The 21,360-nt window shown below is 40.2% G+C and overlaps 1 protein-coding gene across 2 annotated transcripts in view; it reads right to left on the reverse strand.

Annotated features, from left to right (window-relative positions):
* The window catches only part of tln2a (talin 2a), a 99,953-nt gene that overhangs the window by 39,808 nt on the left and 38,785 nt on the right, over positions 1 to 21,360 (reverse strand). For both annotated transcript variants that reach the window (XM_004539565.4, XM_076881664.1), the window contains exons 3-18: positions 13,600 to 13,771; positions 12,666 to 12,763; positions 10,363 to 10,492; positions 10,049 to 10,201; positions 8,694 to 8,836; positions 8,233 to 8,360; positions 8,015 to 8,078; positions 7,802 to 7,906; positions 5,350 to 5,505; positions 4,449 to 4,550; positions 3,953 to 4,029; positions 3,057 to 3,237; positions 2,794 to 2,907; positions 2,548 to 2,656; positions 1,570 to 1,778; positions 523 to 621 (exon numbers count right to left, since the gene is read on the reverse strand). In XM_004539565.4, coding sequence (XP_004539622.1) covers positions 523 to 621; positions 1,570 to 1,778; positions 2,548 to 2,656; positions 2,794 to 2,907; positions 3,057 to 3,237; positions 3,953 to 4,029; positions 4,449 to 4,550; positions 5,350 to 5,505; positions 7,802 to 7,906; positions 8,015 to 8,078; positions 8,233 to 8,360; positions 8,694 to 8,836; positions 10,049 to 10,201; positions 10,363 to 10,492; positions 12,666 to 12,763; positions 13,600 to 13,735 — 2,004 coding nt within the window. In that variant the 5' untranslated portion in view covers positions 13,736 to 13,771. The remainder of the gene's footprint in view (positions 1 to 522; positions 622 to 1,569; positions 1,779 to 2,547; positions 2,657 to 2,793; positions 2,908 to 3,056; positions 3,238 to 3,952; positions 4,030 to 4,448; positions 4,551 to 5,349; positions 5,506 to 7,801; positions 7,907 to 8,014; positions 8,079 to 8,232; positions 8,361 to 8,693; positions 8,837 to 10,048; positions 10,202 to 10,362; positions 10,493 to 12,665; positions 12,764 to 13,599; positions 13,772 to 21,360) is intronic.

A 21,360-nucleotide genomic window follows, 5' to 3' on the forward strand; every position in this document is an offset into this window, starting at 1 on the left:
AAACTTGGAAATCCACCTCATTAGCAACATTATGTACCTGTACATATATAACATTTGATATAATAGCCATAAACAAATGGAAGAAATTGCAGCAGCAGCATCTTACAGTAGAAATGAACATTTAAACCAACACTATTGTGAAGCAAAAATCAGCGCAGGATTGTCTGCAGTTATATGCAACTAAATAAATCTCATCAAAGCTTCTGCCTCAATAATCCAATTAAACACACATACGCATTTAGCCACTCCACATCTGTTCAACTCATTAACTGAATTGTTGTAAAATGCAAAACAAGCAAAAAATGGAATGTGTTTAGGAAGGCAGGCTAAAGAAGAGCTTCATTGTATCTAGATTAAAAGCTAGAAAATCCTTCAACTCAAACCGAAAACATGGTCAAAATATGGAACAATATTTTGGTCTTTTTCCCCTGGATACAAGGCGATTTTGATTAAGTGAGTGGCAGTTCCAGAGCATTGACTTTTCTCTGAATGCAGTGAGGTGATAAATGGCTGCAGTCTCACCTGAAACCTCTCGTCTGTCTCGTTCTCTCCAATCTGGCGCAGGAGGTCTCCGCTGGCCTGACCAATGCTGCCTGCTGCTGTCAGCACAGTCTGTCTTGGCTGCAGAAAACACACAGGATGTGAAACTGTATTTAAACACCCGGCAGCATTTTATATCTTGATTTGTGTGTTGTGTGCGTTGGATCAGTAGCATCTAAACTCAAATCTACAATTCACCTTTCCAACTATCCGCATGCACAGCGATGCACACCTGTGTAAAGCTTAATGGTTTTCAGTTAAACACTGTACAGTACATAGATTATTTTTTTCAAACAAATTAACAACACATCCTTACATTAAAGTCCTTCAAACTAACTCCAAACTACGTGCCGATCAGCTCGGCTTCAATATCCCGTCTTTATTCAGATTCACCATAACAATTTAGTTAGTTAAAGCTGTCAAGCAGTGGAAGATGGTAATATAATTAGGTTAGTTCAGGACCAAGAGAGAAAATAGATTATTCAGAGACGATCCATTGTCTCATGGTAGAGCTGCTCTGTGACCAATTTGATTAGCGTTTTTTAGGTTGCCCATTTGGACTGAAGAAAAAGCTCCACAGGCACATACACACAAAATCTGGCATTTAATGGAGTACAAATGGTGAAAAGTTTGCTTGATGCTTGGAATCCAGAGTGAGGACTCATTTTCACACATTCTCCATTTTTTATGCCTCTATCAATGTGGCTACCCCTCCTCCTCCCCCTCCTCCCTCTGGTCTCAACACAGTGTGCAAATTTGGTCCTCCCTTCATACTTTAGCTTCTATTCTAATACCTCCTTTATGTCCAGACCTTATTTGACTTTAAACCGACAACCAAAGCTGACCTTCCACATATTACATATGCAGTAGACAATATTAATGCATACACAATGCTCCTTTTTAGCTTAGTAGCCATCGGTTTTGCCGCAGTAATAGATATGGCACTAAAATGTAAAGTAAACCTAAATACTGAAAGAGCTTAAATTGGTTTATTTTTATATTCTTAGAGTTTGGGGTGCTTTCGCTCACCTCTCCAGAGGCCGGCTCCACAGCCTTCAGCAGGTCAGATACGGTCCCTGCAAGTGTCCTGGCGGCCTTCATCAGGTCGTTGCCTCCTCCTACGTCGTCCTCCATGAGTGCAGCCAACAGCTTCACACCCTTTGACATTTCAGTCAGGTTGGAGGATATGGTGGTGATGGCGCAGCCCACTGCTGTGTAGTCTGTGTCGGTAGGATCGGCTAATTATGATTAAGAATGAACAGAAGAGAGGAGATCAGGAAAATATACAGTCTCAGAGAAGTGATTATAATAAAGGTACCCCAAAACGAAAGATTCACAGAGTCAGTCAGCTAACTATCAAAAGTATTTGCCTTTAACCAAGATTACAGACTTTGCATAATCACATAAGTCTATTTCAGCTGAGAGAAATAAGCACAAAAAAAAAAAAACAACCCTAAAAAATAGTGAAGAAATTGGGAACAATTCCCAAGAGCATTAAGCTGAAAAAAACCACACCAATAAATGATTTTCAACATGAAGTGGCAAGACTGGCACAAAGCCAGCCGACACCTTCAGCAGCGCACAGTCTCCAAACCACAGCAGGATATGAGAGAGCTATTAGACTTTATACAGGTTCTACAATGATGATAATGAACACCAGAGTGATGGAAAATGTCTCCTTTAAAGTCACTAATTGGCCAAATAATTTTAACTGCAAGAAAATAGCGCCGCTAACACTGCCTCGTAAAAGTGTGAGCACCACTACTTTACAGGCCTTATGTAGAATTCCCAAAATACCTAATTGTGTTTATTTTAAATAAATGTCAGCACTGAACAGTGTATGCCAGAGACACGCTCTACTATTAAGACTGAAATGAATTATATTTTTTCCTATAAGCTAGACTAAATCCACGCTTTCTTAGTGGACAAACTGATTCATGTTCTGAAGACGAAATTAATAAAGAAAAGCATTATCAGATTGTGCTGACTCCTGCCAGAGCCACTGACCAGCCGTGAGGTTGACAACAGAGGCTGTTCCTGCAGTGATGGCGTCGACTTGGGAGTGGATCTCGTGTTTTGACTCATCCATCTTGTTTTGGATCCACACCTTAGATGCCTAAACAGAGACCACAAATCATCACTGACACATGTAAAAATACTACAAACATGATTTTCAATAACACATCTCATAGACATATTACTACTATTACAATATCAGCATATATATTAGAGTTCAAGTGCAATGCAGGGTACCATGTCTTGTCCCAGTGGTGGAAGGTTGTCCACCTCCCCCAGGTCTATCTGGGCTTTCTGCACAGCTTGCATGCTGGTGTTGATGGTTCCCATCAGAGCTTGTTGTGCTGAGCTCTGCACATAAAGATAAAAACATGTCACCTTACACTGCGAATATTAGACTGATTCTTAAATTCACTAGTTAATGTGTGCAGCAGCATCGCTACAACCACCTCTTACACGTGCGGCTTTAACAGGGAAGAAAACTTTACAGGCATCATTACCAGTGGTGGCATGTGTCCACGGTGCATCTGACCCATTGTGATCTGCTGCTGAGGGGATGGCATGGTACCCATGCTAAGTGATTCTGCGCCGATTGAGCCAGAGCGGATCACCCCTGGCAGCGCCACAGAGCCGTGCTCCACCCGGCCCATACGGTTAAACTGCTGCTGAAGGATGGTGGACCTGCAAATATGATGCATGTAAAACATTAGTCTTCTCATACGTGCATTTGTGACTGTGCACAAAGCAGAAAGATACTGAAAAGTCTTTGCAATGTGTACATCTGGCAGACAAAGGTTTGTTTTGTTTTTCTGCAGATAAGGCCTTCCAGAGTTTGGCTTACTATGTCTTTGTAATATTAAAGACGATTGCCTACAGCCAGTGAACAAGTCTGGATAAAAGCGGGCGAAGGAGGAGAAAAAAAATACAATAACAATTGCAACAAATACTCTCTCGGTTGAAAACAGGAAAGCAATATCAACTGAGGCATGAAAGGAAAAGGACTTCAGTTACACGCTGAGAGTCCACTGTGGCTCGGTGAGCTAATATACATCTAATAAGGAAATGTTCAGACAGAGCCTTTGCCTGTCCGGTGCAGCAAAATTTCCTCACATAATGATTATCTTTCAGGATAAGGAAGTGAGGTTCTGCGAGATGGATGTCTGAGCTGTGGTCACAGGCGGCAGAGAGACGGAAATAAAGAAAGACTTAATCTTGTGCTTTGTTCAAATAATATGAGAACGCCTTGTACCGTGCTATTGTGCTCACAGTCAAAGCATCATCATACGACCGTTTATACTCAACATATATTTGAATACAACTGGGCTTAAATAAAGACTGCTGATTTATGCTAAACAGAGGCTACATTGCCACTTTTGTTCAGCAGGAATGCACATACTTTTTCGGGGATACAGACTCCTCGAGCATTGTTGACTCCTCGTCACCTTCTAATCCAAAGCGATCCTTGCTTTGCTTCTGCAGGAAACAAAATAACAGAACAAAAATTTGAGTGACACAGAATTGCACACTTGCACAGGTTCATGACAAATTAGGTCATTCAGAGTAGAATACAACTAAACCTTGAACACACCTGTGATGGATGGTATTCTAACCCCCAGAAAAAGGAGGGGACGACAGTTCTAATGCCTATAATAGTGATAGGTAATTGTGTTAACCATGGAACCTCAGCTGTTCACTCTAAGCTTTATTACCAGCTCCTGCTGTATACCGGTGCCACATGAGCCTTTCCACATGTGCTTCTTTTTTATTTAAATGGAGCTGTATGACACAGTGGCTGGGCTGTGTCTAGTATCAACAGATGTGAGAATTCATTTGTCACAGGAAGATATTGATTCGCGAGGATTCATCAGCATCTCCAGAGATAAATGTCTCACCTTTTTGAGAATGATGTCGATGTAACCGGCAATGAGCTGGGAGATCTGTTCCCCTTCAGTGGTCTGTACAGAGTAGTAGCTCTCTTGGTACTCCCCAAAGTCCTACACACACACACACACACACACACACACACACTTCATTGTGGATTGTAAGGAAAGTAACCACTGCAGAGTGCGCTGTGCAGGCTAAGGATTTACTGCAAGGATTAGAACACTGGTTGACATCAAAAAGCTGCAACATACAGAGAATTGGATTAAACCAACAGCAATCTTGGGGTAGACGTTTTACAGGACACTGAAGATTTCTTTCAGCGGAGCATTGCAAAGGTTACTTCCACATGTATTGTTTAAAAAAAGGACTAAGTAAAATAAAGAGTTCTTTACACTCGCGCACTTAAAATGCTAAACCTTTCCACCATGACATCTTCCGAAAGCTGCAAATCAAACCTGAAATCACAGCGTCACGAAAAACACGCGGACTAAACGGCAGAGCACTCTGCCGAATTAACAGCAGGAAAGAGGCTGGGTTAATTTAATTAAGATGTTGCGTCTTCCAGACCTGCAAGATTAGACCCATGTTGCTGACACAAAGAAGGGATTTTGACACTGACAAAAAAAAAGAAAAAAGTCTGTTCAATATCTGAAGTGCACCAGGGCCAAAAAAAGCCATGCAGGCTGAGCGTAACAGTGATTGTTTGCACCGCAGGAATCGTTGGGTTTACCGTGAGCCTGTCACTCTTATTTAGCATTAGCGACAAGATGCTCAGTGCAAACAGAATGAATAAAAGATAAAACACACCCCCCAACAGAGCCAGCATATCATGAAGTATTCAGAGCTCCTGCTTTCTGTAATAAATGTGCTACAAGTCTTAGGCTTAAAGGTAGAAAATGTGGCTCTTACCAAGGTGAAGCTCTTGGGTGATGCTGCCCACCTCTTCACAGTGGTAAGTGGCCACTCTTGAACTACATCTTTGGTCTTCTCATCCACTCTCATCACAGACTCTTTTGTGATACCCAAAAGCCGCGGCACCAGTTTATTCTTGCTCTTCATCTTTTCCTGCAAAAACAAATTTGAACCATGTAAACTTTACAACACTGTCAAAAACCACAAAATATAACTGAGGGTATAAAGTGCGACCAGAGACATTTGAAGCACAGGGCAGATTAACAAGTTAAGCAAATCATGTAAATTTATCTTCCTCTCAGCACAAAGGTCTAATTTTTCTGTCACAATGATATGTCAAGATGGGTACTTATCTGTTCAACCAGTGGGGGGGAAACGTTAACTTTTCCCAGTTAGCAATTAAAATGTTGCATCTTAAATCTTGTCTTTATCTGCCTGTCAACATCTTTCAACCTCCTGCTAGATCTCCTGTATTCACTAAACCTTTAATGTTATACTTAAGTTGCTTCCTAAGCCATGAAGCATTACATTCCTCCCCCCCCCCCCCTTTTTTTCTCTTCGATGGAAAGAGCAAACATTTGTTCGGGAGCTGCAGTTAGAGAAGAGACACAAAGTGATGGACTGTGACACAAGGGGCAAAGAGGTAAATTGTGCAAAAATCCTGAGGGGCCTGTAAACTCACTGGGGCCTCTGCAGGTTATAGGTTAGAGACTATCGGCGGATTTTTTTTCCCCCCCCACGGTTGTTTTTAAAATGTTTCTGCTCCGTAAAATTAACCTTAATGATGACAGACAACAAAAGGTGAGCAGATATAATGGCTATCTATATTTTTATGTATAGAATAAAGGAATACACAAGCCACTCGCTAAAAGCTATTGAACCAATACAACACAGTAAGGCTGTTCAATATAACAATATATATCAGATGACGATATAAAAACGTTTGTTTCGTGGTGTCGCAAAATGAACTGTTTACAGCAACATTTTTTCATCGTTTTGATGGTCACTGTAGTGGCTATATTAATTTCTTAAAGTTCTCTCTTTCTCTTATATTTAATATAACCACACAAGCACCTGTTTTTATGCATTTTGGTTAGCAACAAGGACGGTAAAACCACCGCGTGTCCGCTTGTTTATGTTCCACATAGACCTTTCACAATGAAGCTCAATATCCTGTTGAGACTTTTCAAAATAAACTGAATCACGTGAAAGAGCAGATTATTTACGGATGAGAAGTAAAAAAAAAAAAAAAAAAACCTCACAAAGAAAACGGCCGTTACAACTTATGTCTAAAAATGTATAGTTTCATGCATGTGTTAAAGCACTCGACTGCAGCTACATGACACGCAGCTGGAAACACTTCCCGCAAGTCGAGCTGTCCGAGATTCACAGAATTTACAGAAAATGTTACATTTTTGTGATTTATATCGTTATCGGGATGATAGAATTCTTACATCGGGATATGAGATTTTGGTCATATCGCACAGCCCTACAACACAGTGTTTTTTTGTTTTTCCTTTTCAAAAAACAAAAAAAACAAGATACATTTTTGCTCTTTATCCTTTTGTGATGAAAGCTATTAATGAAAAGCGCAAGTGACTTGTCCCAGTAATACCAGGAAATATCCAATTTTCTACTAGAGCGCAGCGAAGCTGACAGGAACAAATGATGCAAATGGAGATTTCCATTGCAGGATGTCCTCTTTGTGACTAATTACGTGGGGGGAAAAGTCACTCTGATACTCTTGTCAGAACAGTTTTATAGGTACTGCATTTGGAAGTCTGCAAATTGCTCCCATCAGCTCGTATCTGTTGGCAGCTGGACTTCTTCAAGAGATTCAGTATCGCTGGTTTACCTGTGCAATGTCTCCTTGTATATCTCATTCACTCCACTTCCTCCCTACTCACTCTGAAATAATCTTAGTGCCACACTCGGCTGCACAGACAACATTTGGTTTCCTTCCAGGAACACACTGAACTCCCTGCAGAGGAGGTGCTGCCAGTGTGTTTGTATGTGTGTTAGCGAGAGAGGTGTGCAAGGGGAAAATGCATGGCAAACAAATCACAAAAGGGTTCTTGCTTTTGCACGCAGCGCATTCTTTCATCTTGAAATTTTGGTTTTTTGCAACAGGTACTCTGCTTAGTTTAAGGTGACATAACGAGCTGCGAGAGTTCAAATAGGAGCAGACAGTTTATACAAGCGGAGTCCACCATCAGCCTCTTTATCCAGTTAGCACCAAACCCAGAGGACAGATTTCATGCTGTGAAGATAAAAGGCTCCGACTACAGTTCGGCTAATTCCAAAATCCGCTTCCTATTACAATAAATAAAAAAATAAAAAGGCAAGTAGAGAACTTGAGGCTATATTTTTACTTTTTGAAGGAATAAAATAGGGCATTGGTACTTCAAACATTTGGTAAAAGGACAAATGGATGATTTTAAAAACTTACCTTGACGAGGAAGAAGGAGACGCCGTATGTCCGCAGAGACCGCGCCAATTTGACATACTTTACTTTTGCCTCAATCTCGGTCATCTCGCCACAGTTCTTGTGCTCCTGCAGGTCAGATTTTTCATGTATTGATTTTCAGAACACTGAAAATCCCCCCGTTTCACGCTTGTGCACCAATGTGTACATTTATCAAAAGGGACAACACGAACACACCTGGAATATTTTCTTTTCAGCTCCTCTCTGCTTTATGTACTCTTTGGGTAGAAACTCTTTCAGGCTAGAAAAGAAAGGAAAAATAAGAAGCTGAAACTCATGAAAAAAGTCTGAACTCTCCTTTTGTTGTTTCCTTTTCTGTTTATTTCTGACAAAAAGAAAAAAAAACCCTAATATTTTACAAGTTTTTCCACAGACGTCATGACACAGATGCTTACTCCAAGAATCCGGGTTTGTGTTTATGCTCTATGTGAGGTCCAAACTGGATCTGGGCCTGAATCCCTCCAAACTCGCAGGCCTTATCAAACGAGACCGGGTGGGAACCGTTCAGGATATCATCTCGAGCCTAAAAGACAAATTAAAACGGTCAGTAATTAACTGTAGACATCAAGTTTATGACTTTATTTTCCACTGTATCTGTTTTCTAGACTTGCATAATTCTTAATTGATCAAAAAAAGCCAGCCGTGTGCACATTTTGTAGCTGCTTGTCACCATTAGGAGACAAGAGAAAAATGGATTTTACTGCATATCGTCTGCTCACATCCTGTTTTACTCAGGAGAGGAGAGACACTCTTATCCGAGTGTCTGTTTTTGACACTGGCAAACTGCTGCTTCAACAGTCATGAACTGCTGAAATGAAAAATGAGAGGAAGACATATTTAAAAGTAAGTTCCAGACCTGTACGTAAAGCAGGTTGAGTTGAACTGGGTCTCTGGAGTCTACATTCTGGTCAGAGTAGAAGAACTTGCGTCTCAGGAGAAGAGTCTCGTTCTCGTCCACTCCCTGCTCCCTGAATGTTCTGCTATGGTCCAGCCAGTTCACTAAAAAAATTAAAAAATAACAAGTTCATAGAAATCTCTTGTTAAAGAGGCATAGGTCTATTATCTTTATTTAATGTTCACCATATACAATAGCAAGTTTGTTTTGTGTGTGTGGTTTATTTATTAAATTTTTTTTACAAGTATTTGTTTTTGATAAACACCAAATTGCATCTTCACATTCGTGGCTGGAAAAAGCAAATGTAAATACATTTTGCCCAATTAAGAAAAAAAAGGGCCACCTGTCATCTCTGTAGCAAATTTCCTCATTTGTGGCACGTGGCCCTTTTTTATAACTCAACTGTTTAAATTGTGCGAAAGCATAAAAGTTCTGCAGTGTTAGGGGCGTGGCTGCTTTAAGTGGCAGGTGGGTGCTGAAACAGGCAGCTGCTGTCTGCTACGCTGTAGCTAAACTCATAACAGTGTTTGCAGTGCTGGAGGCTCACTTTGCAGTTAACTGTACTACAAGCCAGTTTAACTATTTACCTATATGTTACTTAGCACTAATAAACAGGTATCTGTGGCTATGGATCCACCTTGCCACCCAGGTTTGGTAGGGCTGCATATTCCTCCAAATACCGTAACTTTTGGCTTCTGAAAGCTAAGACGGCTAAAATGCTAAATTGAGGTTTAAAGATGGGACTTCAAACCTGCTGTTCATGGTGGCTCCATCTTTGTTTTATATACATTATAAGCTTATGGGACAACAAATGCTGCAAAGTGAATTTATGGACATTTATTTGGATTTGACATCAACTATAATTACCATAAATTAAACAGACTATGGTCCCAACCAGACTAATCTACATCCCCTTATTCTTGAAATACAAGCAAGTCCATCTTTCCTGTCTCTATTCAGTCCTTCCCAGGTGAGGCTCACCTTTATTACAGAGTAAGGCTTTAATCTTCTGCTATATGTGAGGGAGTAAAAAGGGAAGGAAGCAGTGATTTTGCACACAGGCACAGAATAACAGCTGCATTCCTATCTTGGATGCAATATAGGCAGGAAGTGAGATGTTTTGACCTGGGATCAGGAGTTTAGATTTAGTACTCCCACATTCCAGTGAAAGCTGGTAGATATCGCAGAGAGCTGTGAACGTGGGCTACTAAACTGCCGCTTTCCATATATAACATGTTTCTGGTAAAAGACTTCACTTTAAAAAAAATAAAAAAAATAGGGAAAACTTGTGTTTTCATTTTCTTTCTTGAACTCACAGTCATCGTCTGTGTGAAGCTTGGCTTTCAGCTTTTCCATCTTCCTCTCGTCTCGCAAAAGTGTTCTGTCTTTCTTCAGGGTACCCATGCCATCCTCCTTCTTCTCCTCCACCGTCTCCTGGATCAGAGAGTATTCCTCGTAGTTTGTAATGCCTGGGGAAAGAAAGGATTCCCATCAGAGATAGGAGGAAAAGGATTTCACATGGAAAGATTATTCTTTTCTTGTGTGTGTGTCCATAAAGGTTCAGCACAGATTCAACAGATTTGTAACACAGAGAGGATTGGCAGCACAAGAAAACAAAGATATGATGTACCTATTCTACTGCATATAGTCACAAGCAGCTCTCCCACTGTTTTGGAGTCGTCCACCATGATAGTTTTGACAGCCCCATCCAGCATTTTAATTTTCTGTGGTCTTTGCTTCTTCTTGTATTCAAGAATATCCTGGTTGAAAACAAAAAAGGTAGAGAGAGGGGGAAAATGTGAGTAAAATGAAGAAAGAAGAATGAAGGGAGAGAGAGAGAGTCAAAGTAACTACTTAGAAAAAGATCACAAGCATCCAGGTTGCGTAGAGAGAGGGGAGAATAAAGGCCAGAAAACCGTATTTAACGGCTGCCTATCACAGCCTGCTGCTCCCCTCCAATCTCAACAATGAGACGAGATTTGGTTCAGAATAATTGGTCACAGTCATGCCTTCTACCTGGGTTGCCTTTGGTAGATTTAAAGAGGAGAAACCATTTAGAGCTGCAAAACCACAAGCACAAATGTACCGAGGGGCTGTGATATGCAGTTAAATAGAACACCAGAGTGTATCAGGCCTTTGGCAGTGAGAATCAGAGCCTCTGAAACAAGCTGGCAAGCGATCTAAAGCTGGCTATAGCACTTCTTTAAGGATCGCTTTTAAAATCTTCTTTCGATGTTCTCTGTGTCTTGGTTCCCAGTTGTAGCTTATGCTTTTATTTTCTCGGGGTGCTTCTTTGTTTTGTCTTCCTGTGCATGATGTGTGTCTGAATGAGATTTTTGGCAGCTGTTTCAATTTCTCTTTAGTGAATTTATGTCGATCGAAAATGTTTTGTTTTGTTTTTTTAAATCAGATAAAATGTTTAAATACGCTCAAACAATGAAGCATTTTGCTGATATATTCAACACTGCAAGGCTTTAACTCCCACTCCCAGTCTTAATGCCAGGTAACAGAAGTATTGTTAGCAGAGGCGGGAAGTAACAAAGTATCAAGACTTTGAAATTGTATTTAAGTAGAATTATTTTGTCCTTCCTACATTATAAAACAAGTACCTCTAACTTTGTACTTCTTATATTTTGAAAACAGGCTTGTTACATTACATTAGGTAACATCTGAGGGGAGATATTTCCTGCCATTACACACATTTAAACAAAACTAGACAATATACTGGTGGATCAATCGATGGTTACACACTTAAAGGGGAGGGTGAAAAAGACAAAAAACAGGAAGAAAAAATACATAAAAAATACACAAAATGATATGACTTATTGTACTACACTCAGGGGTTATGGTCGCAATACTTCTGATTCTAACTAGCACTGCGGAAGAGGAGTGCGCATGAAGGGAGTAAACTCTTTTTCTTTTAAGTGACGGGTAATTTCAGATTTCTGGCAGCTCACCAAATATCAGCAAACACACAAAGTGCTGGTCTGTAGTTTGTCACACAGTGTGTCTGCTAACTAAATGTTCAGCTGCCGTATTTCCCAGGAAGGGAAAAGAATGAGCTCTAACTTTACAAAGAGATGGAAAGATATAAAGCCGGACAGCAGAGGGAGAAGGCAGCTACTCCAGGACATTTGATAATGTGGAAATTTAAAGCCTTTTAAACACATATGGGATTTATAGAATAATCTTGCTTTTTTCATATTGTGAAATATTCTGCAAATCAAATTAAAGTGCAAAGGTTTCACTGATCTGTTTGCAGTAATGCACCATGTTGGATTGGTGCAGCAAAGCTGTGCTGTTCATAGTCAATGTTATGTTCCATTGAGGGTAAATTATATTTAAGTTGATGATGCTGATTAGATTCACTCACTAAATTCCACCTTTATGGGAAATCAGCCATGATAACTCATATAATATCTGCGTATATTTGCTCAGGTGTGGTGGCAAAGTCACTCATCTATAATGCAGGCAAAGGCAAAGAGAGTTTTTCTCCGCTTCAGTTCTACTTAACAGATGTTCAAGCTGAATAAATTCATTAGAATTCGAATTTAGGTTGAAATGAGATTCACATTCCTTTGTATTAATATTATTTTTTATATTAGTATGGTGTTATTATGGCAGGAAGTTCAGTTAGCCTTTTATTTATTTGAGTTAAACCAGTACTTCCAACTTTTACAACTGTATTTTTTTATTTTTTTTTTTAAAACACAAGTATCTGTACCTCTACTTAAGTGAAGAGTGTTTGTAATTTTGCTACCTCCAATGATTAGAAAATGTGTGAGACGCTGGGACCACCAAGCATCAGTTTATGCTGTTTATGACACAGCGTTATTCACATGCGTGCGTGTGTGTGTGTGTGTGTGTGTGTGTGTGTGCGTGTGTCGCCCCCATGATGCCAGTTATCCATAATTCACGGTTACATTTATTTACCCCATTGCGGAGCATGTAGTAATCCAGCGTCCTTCCAGATTCCAACCAGATGCCTTTTCTGGGGTCTTCATCCGAAAGAAACAGGCCATAGTCTGAAGCTGTAGCAGTGAGAAGAAACAACTCTACTTTAGACATTAAAGAACTGAAAATGACTCCCTAGGCCAGGATCAGATTAAATGACATCAACTCTATAATGACCCCTCTATGACAGCATTCACCACATGTTCTGTAACAATGGTCATAAGAGCGCAAGGCAAGTCTGTAAACATGGAAAATCAAAAGAGGGATGATGACTTTGGTGCTGCTGAATGGAACAGATAAGTCAGACCTGCTACTTGTGTAAAATGGAAAGCTAGCATTGGGGTCATGGAAGTAATGGCAAAAATTTCAGATTCCATGGTTGCTTAATTCAGTGGTTCTTAAACTGTGAGACTAACTTTGCAGAGTAAAGAGCCAATGAAATTAATTTTAACACGAATGTGATTTATGTAAAGCAAATTAAACACGATTTAATTGTCATATTGACATTTCAATCGCTGGATGTCAACTTGAATCAGTGATTGATACACAAAAACAAGTTGTTGTGTTTTTTTGGGGGGGAGGGAGGGAGGGTCTGAAAGAAGGTTCATGTCTGAAGAAGTTTGAGACCCACTGACTTAATCAGAAGCAAAGCAGCCAAAATTGTGACATAATCTAATCCAAGCATTAGTTTATTGACTGCAATCCAATTTAAAGCAGTGTAAATGACATATAAACCTACCAAATGAGACTTTAACGTCTCTACATTTTGTAAATCAAATATTATCTAAGCCACATTTCCATCATATTGCTTTTTGCTGCAAAAGTCTTCACCACAGCCAGTAAAGTTTATACTTCTCTCTTTGTCTTTACAAAGAAAACCAAGTTTTTGCAACCAAGTAGAGTTAATTCTCACCCTGTCCAGTTTGAGCCTCTGGGACCCTCTCTCTGATGATCCTGCAGGCATCATAGACAGCTGTGGAGGGCTCAAACTGCATCGTCTTCACAACGTTGCATTGCCGCACGCAGATTTTCAGTGACAACGCCACCATCTTGCCAGGCGGTGCGGGCGAGCGCTGCAGCTACACCTGGCAAAAATCAAAGAGGTTGAGTTTATTAACAAGGCGCGAGTCTCAAATTTGAGCAGAGGGAAGAAACTCGTTGAACAGGATAAAAGAGCCAGATGGTGAAGAAGAAGAATGCCCCTTCAGTTGTTTTGGAGGGGAGGGTCTCTGAAACACAAATCTCTCTATGCTGTTTTTATATTCTAATATTTCTAATATATCCAGTGTGGCACCACTGTGGTGCTTCATGCACGGGAAAATGCATAACCTAAGCTCTTGTAGTATATCACTCTTTCATAACACATACTTAAGGAAAACATCTCCTTGCACCATCATAAACAATGAAATTTTCATGCTTCATAAAACAAAAAGGAGCTAACAAATTTATCACTTTTTGAAAATGGCCCATCTGGTCCCTGCTGGGGACAAAGAAAAAGTCTCTTCTCTGTGAAAGATTTAAAACTAAAGCAGAAAAGCAGCAACAACAACAACTGGAAGCAGAGAGGCAGCTCTCTACAATTGTTTTCATACTAGGTGGGTAAAACCCGCTTAAGTCGTTGATGTTTCTTTGCCAATGGGGGGGGGGGGGGGGGGAGCAGCAAGAAAAGCCTGCATGAAATTTCCTTCTTCAGAAAGGAAACAGAGCAATTTCCAACTTATCTAAGATAAAGTCAACATGAGTCCTACATTGTTGAAATAACAGAATGCTTGATGTTCTCTTGCAACACGCAAACCAACAGTGTAAGAAAACACACGCTGTCAATCATCTGTCCATTCTTTTTTTTTTTAAAAAAGAAAAGAAAAGAAAGACAATACTGAGATGAAATAATGAAAGTCCTCTCACACACTGCTGCAGTTTTATCTTAGATGCTATAAAAATGCTTGCTTTAACAATAGTTTTCAGCGTGTAACGTGCAATTTTAATCCATCTTAGACAGTTTTATGTCATTAGAAATGCACGAGGAGGAGGAGGATGCTCGTACACTTTCAGATTCAACACTGCTGCGATTCACAACTAAAACAGAGAAAAGGGAGAAAAGAGCCATGACCTCGCTGACAGAGCACATCCTGTCTGTCACCAATGAGAACATAGGAATACCCTGTGGCACAGGAGAGTCAAAGGTCAGAGGTTAGCCTGGGCCATAGCTGAAGTACACAGGCAGCTTCCCCTCTGCTCCGCTGGCCTCTAACCCTGACTCAGACTCTCAAAATCTGGTTCCTATGTGAGATTAACTCGCACAAAGGATTGGAGCGTTCGTCTTGCACCATGTTGACATGTCACCGTGGTATTCTGAAGCCGGTAATAACACAGCCACGCATTTTTCAGATATGCATCTCAAGTTGGGTAAAAAAAAAAAAAATCCATTATGTTAATATGTGTTGTGTCTCAGTTTAGCACTTGTTAAAATGTTCTATTAACAAACCATTTACGCAGACTTTCAAGCCTGTACATTCCTTATTGCTGTGTATTCCGTCTTAGTCAGTCAAGCCTTTTCCCAAACCTCCTGCTGATAGTTCCTGGAGCCAATCCAAACACTTCAACTGCTAACAACTGGCTCCTACTCAAAATATAAGAGTGTCAGATCATGACACTAGCAAAAACACCATCCTAAAATAGATATGAGCTGCTATTCTGGTGATCGCCCGCTAACCAACAATATGAAAACATCTGTCTTAAAAGACCAGTTATCAGCTATGAAAAAACCAACAAGGTGAGCTTGTGGGAACCCTGTCAGGGCTGAGGGTGATTTACACGTATATGAACAGATTTCTGGAATACTACAAATTCTGCATCGCTGCGTGAAGCATCAGCAGCATCTGTTTCAGAGTCACGGTCATGATTGTTTTGGGGTCTTTTTTTATATTCCCTTTATCTGCTAAGCTTACAGTGCTTTCTATCTTTTTGCCAAGAAACAAACTTTACAGAATTTCAGAAATGTAATCATCAGCCATTAGTGGAGAAAGATGAACAGGAGGAAAAGATAAACATTAACCCCATTTCCAAAAAAGTTGGGAATGCTGCGATCACAATAATAATGGAACCAATGATTTGCTTATAATTTAAAATCTTGATCTGGAATATGGCCATGTTTCCCACCAACCTGCATCCATAAGAACAACGATTCCTATACTGACGTGATGGGATTTAAGCTGCTTGATATGGAATTTCAAAAGTTTCTCTTTCTTCTAGTGCGGTCAGCGTTAATCTCGTTAAAATGACGTTAACGCCATAACCGCATTAACGCGGCAAATCTCTGTTAGCGAGTTAACGCGGATCGCCCCATGCGAGTGCTGCACGACGTCAGCGCGCTTAAGCTCGTTAATACGTTAGCGCTGTGCAGCCCCTGATGTCATTAATGTCATTTTAACGACATTAGCTGGCAGCACTACTTTCTTCATATCATTCACTTCATATGTATTCAGTAAAGGTTTTCAGTGGATGAAATATCTGGAATCGCTCCAGTCCTTCAATTGAGCCAGCCCTCTTCTGCTTCCAAGGAGCCAGAGTTTCTTGCAACCTTTTAAAGTGCTCTTGAGCAATAGTTCAAAGTTTTTCTTTGGACATTTGCTACTTTTTCACACCAGTGATTGTAATTTTCTGAAGAATTTTTAAAATTCTTTTTATTTAAACAACATTCAAGCATTTCTGTAAAAAGGTTTGTAATATTACAAAAAAACTGTGACAGGGGAAACACAAGTAGATTCAGCCAATCACTAACAATAAAGGAGGTATGGCACCACAAGCACAAAAATCCATTTTTGACTGCAACTTTATGCATTTTCCCTGTTTTGAACATTTAAACTGTAGCATAACACATCTTATTAGTGTCAACCATGCTGCTGAAATGTTATTCTGTGCAGTCTCCCATTTCAATACAGGTGGCAAACCTGGCGATGGATAAGCACAGTGAATGCACAGTAAAGCCACACACCGTTTGGGTCCCGAGTCAAATCGGAAACTAAAAAAAAAAAAGAAAAAAAAGAAAAAAAGAACACCCACACAATTGGCTCACACAAAATCCTTTTAGCCTTAGCAGTAATATGAAAATTGGTTGTCACACAGCATGTTTTACTTATCCTCCTTTAAACCCTTTTGAGCTTCTGTAAGATGTGAATCCTCTGTGAATTATAATTCCATTTCACTGCACACAAACAACATATTCACGAGAGGAACCGATTTGTTTCCGTAAACAAACATGGCTAAAAACATCCCGAGCATGATAGCCGTCAAACATTTTACCTGCTAAAATCCAAATCACGCACGGTAAACCAAATGATGAGCTTGATTGAGAGCATGACACTCCCGATAAGGCCCATTACGCAAATATAAAGGTTCATCCTACATTAAGGCAAAGCAGCGTCTCTGTCGACGCCAGATTACCGGCAAAGCGTCCCATCGTGCATTTTCGCTTCTCTGAGATGAGAAAGGATTTGCCGAGATCAAATGTGATTGTAAAGCCCCCAAAACACTTGAGTACAGCCAACTCATTAGACCGCAACAAAATCCAATGAGGGAATACAGCTCCAGTGGGCATGCAGTACCAACTAACCTGCTCAGTAATCGTGTATGCACCTAAATTAAAGTGGCAACTCTCTTGATTTAGTTTTGAAAAAGAAAAAATGAATATTCAGACATAAAAAAAAAAAAACACAAATTCTAAGAGGAACATAAATGACATATAAAGACTTTGCCTCATTAGGATATTAAACTAATCTGTAAATAAAACTAAATTAAAAAAATGCATAGCCTTCTTGAAGAAAAATATGAAGACAAAACCAAATCTTTTAAAACACCTGAGACTCGAGTCATGTGAGCAGCTAACATGAACCTGTAGCTGTTGACAAATCAAGTAGGAAATCCAATCAGTTATTGTAATTTGGAATGGATAGACTGGTGTTGTTAGCATGGCATTTAAAAACGTATTTTTTTTTTAATTTTGGTATATTGTTAGTCAGCCAGATGTTAATTAAAAACGAGTGTGGGAAAACATTCTAATATTACAACCCTTAATTTCCCAGATTTGGTAGTATATTAGCCAAAGCAGCAGGTAAAAGACCAATTAATTGATCAGTTTACAGGCAAAGAGAAAATCTATGGGTCTAAACATTTTTTATGGCAATAACCAAACAAAGAACTCAAAGACTTGCATCTCGAGTTTCACTTGATTCGATGAAGAGGAGTTTTGTTTTCGGTGACTACAGTAGTCAGCCATTTCATTCTTGGCATAATTTCGCTCCATTCTGGCGAATCCATCTGGAGGCAGGCCCGTCTGTTTGCCTGCACACTTTGATTACCTGCTCATCTGCTTTTATGTGGCTGTACAATTCATCCACCTGCATCAGGGTGTTGTCAGTTAGCAGCATTTTCTGTCTATTTTATACACCTGCCTCTCAAAGCTACACCTAAACATCAAAGCTAATTGCCACCAAACAGCAGAAGAGGAGTTAAAACCACCAGAATGTGAGGAAACGTTAGCGATTTTTAGGAAAGGAGGCCCCTCGAGCAGAGGAAAAGGTGCCGCTGCCCTCACACACCGAACCACCAGTACATGTAAGAGTAACACAGACAGAGAACGTATAAATCCTTAATCATTAATACACTGTAGACTCCCACACTCAACACAAAGCCTCCGTTCCCCTCCTGACTTTAAACCCACTGCACCAGTTACACCTACACTCCTTTGATGTACTGCAGGCTCACATAACGACGAATATTCAACAGGACCGCTTTGCTGTAAACAACATTTTTCATGTGACGTACACCAACCATAGCAGAAACTCATTCAGGGCCAGTTTAATCACAGTGCACTGGCCCTGAATGAGTAATAAGTGTGGATTTTCAGAGAAGTGTCACTAAACATGATGACTAATATACATTGTTCTATGTATATGTTCTATAAAAGTCCCCTTTATGACCACTCAGTACATTTCATGCATGGATTTTGGGATGTAATAATCTAAATTTAAAAACAGTTTGTTTTACTTCAATTTCTTAACCTTCACTAATTAGCACTACAATCAAAGAGCGTTTTTCACCAGAAAATTGCAGGTTATTACAGTCTATAGCCACGTGGTACAGTTTGGCCCTCTAATTGAATATGTGGGTGGAACATGTCTGCTGGTGTCATTACTTTTAGATCCTGCATAACTTGGCACCCTCATAGCTCAGAAAATTTAAGGAACTGTAAGAGCATGCAGTTCAAAATCAAGCTATTACATTTTCCTAACCCTACCCAAATAATGTTCACATCAAAATGAAATCAAAACCTTAAATTGATCCCAGCAAAAGCGCAACCCCAAGTCATCCTAATACTTGGTTAAACATCCGCACCTTTCTGTTAAATGCTCTGCATTTCTGATAAGAAACAACTTGATCCAACGTTAGTTCATTTTAGTCTTGTGCTCTTACCCAACTAGAATTGTGGGTGGGTGGAAACTATCACCTCTATTATTGAGCAGAAGCTGGGGTAAATCCTGGTCAAACTGCCAATCCATCCACAGGATTAACACAGACAGGAAACAAACACCCATAATCAATTTAGAAAATAATTAAAACAAGCCAATATCTATATCTTTGGTTAGTGGAAGGAAAACAAGGAGAAAACCCAGCAATGTCCCAAATAATCCACAGGTTAAAATCCAGCATATTCGAGCTGTGATGCACCGACACGCCATACTTATTCTTGATTCTCTGTCCTATGATGAATGCCATCACAAAGAAAAACTAAAGTAAGGAAAAATTCTTTGCCAGCAACAATGAGCTCAGATTTCAAACAAGCGAGCCCTGAAGGTCTTCAGCATTTTATCTACGTATCATATTTACCCTGAATAAAGGTGACAATGTACATGTACCTGCCGCCAAAGACTATGTCCGAGAGGCCGACAGGGAAGTTAATACCCTTCAACAGAATTGCCATGAGCAAAAGGGAAGCGCCGTGAATGTGTTAGCTTAGACACGTCCCAGGTGCATCCCTCGATCTCCTGCCACCTGATCTAGACAATACGACTTCTATATCCTGTTTAAAGTACTGAAGAGTGAGGAATTACTCTAGGCTTGTAGTTACTTGCAGCACTGTGCGACAATTTGTAGTACTTATGCTTTACTCATGCATTTCTATTTTGGCCCGTTTTAGATTTGTGTTTCAAAACAATTCCCCCAAGACCCACACCTCTTAATCATTCAGGTATCGTCCATCCCATTGCCAAAGGTGTAAAGATGTGTTCTGATGTTATCCGTCTCTTCTAAACAATGGTCTACCTCCATCTCTCATCACAAAAGCTTTGTCAACATGGAAAAAGTCCCCCATCTCAAAGTGCACTGATACATTTACTTAATGTTTGCATTCATGTGAGTTACGAAGCCTGCAGGCTGTGTAACCCAGTCTATTCCTAAGACAGCACTTTGTAACAGACCTGGTACAATCTAACTTATGGCCTGCCTGCATTTGTATAGCGCTTTTCTAGTCCATAGGACCCCAAAGCGCTTTACACTACATTCAGTCATCCACCCATTCACACACACATTCATACACTGGCGATAGCAAGCTACATTGTAGCCACAGCTGCCCTGGGGCGCACTGACAGAGGCGAGGCTGCCGGACACAGGCGCCACCGGGCCCTCTGACCACCACCAGTAGGCAAACACGGGGTTAGTATCTTGCCCAAGGATATTTGGCATGCAGCCAGGATGCAGCCTGGGATCGAACCACCGAACTTCAGGTAAGTATTCTGCCTGTGAGATAATACTGGCTTAAATACTAAAATAACAGAACACACCAAGTGTCTACACACAGTAAAGATGACAGATTACAGGATATGCTGTGTTGTAATGGAAGCTTTATTCGGTACGGTGTGCACCGATTCACCTGTGTCTATATTTTGGTAACTACCGGGTAATTCCAGCCGACAGGAGTCAGGGGTTTTGCCATACATCTGCCACTACACCTCTAGTAAATTAAGAAAACTACATCTCTATCAGAGAAACAAGATGTAGAGAGCCCTGATAATCGAATAGTGCATGCTTGTGTCTTCCCTGTATTTGCACAGACAAATAAATCCCACACATCTCAAATAGCGACTTACAGGTATCCCTAAACTCCAATATAAAAACTAACTGTATGTCACCACTTATTATAGCAAATCAACTGCATTGAATTGACTTTGTTGCCTATTGACTGTCCTAAATGAACGCATTATCTCAACTCTGTGGACACACTCTATCAATAATAAAATGACCTGCCAAGACTGCTGCCCTTGCTTTGGGTTAAGGATTAGGCTGCACTGACCTCCACTGGAGCTAGTAAATGCACATCCAAGAGAACAAATGCTGACAGATGCTAAAGGATGGGAGCTGTCAGTATGGTTTGTGTTAAGCATTGTGTCATTTGAGTTAGAAACTCAGAGGCACAGGGTTTGACACACGCATCACACCAGTGGAGACAGACAGCTCACAGAGAACATGAAAGAGTAAAGGGAAAGCGTGTTACATTTTGTAACTGTGCACAAAGAATTTGATTTCATGTGTAGAGAACTCCAAGACAAAGAGCTCGTGAGATAAAAGGAAAATTAGAACGAGCGCTAGAACATGTAGCTACCGCTCAATAGATCAATGA

This window comes from Maylandia zebra, linkage group LG1 (genome assembly GCF_041146795.1).
Source record: "Maylandia zebra isolate NMK-2024a linkage group LG1, Mzebra_GT3a, whole genome shotgun sequence".
In the NCBI taxonomy this organism is placed as follows: domain Eukaryota; kingdom Metazoa; phylum Chordata; class Actinopteri; order Cichliformes; family Cichlidae; genus Maylandia; species Maylandia zebra.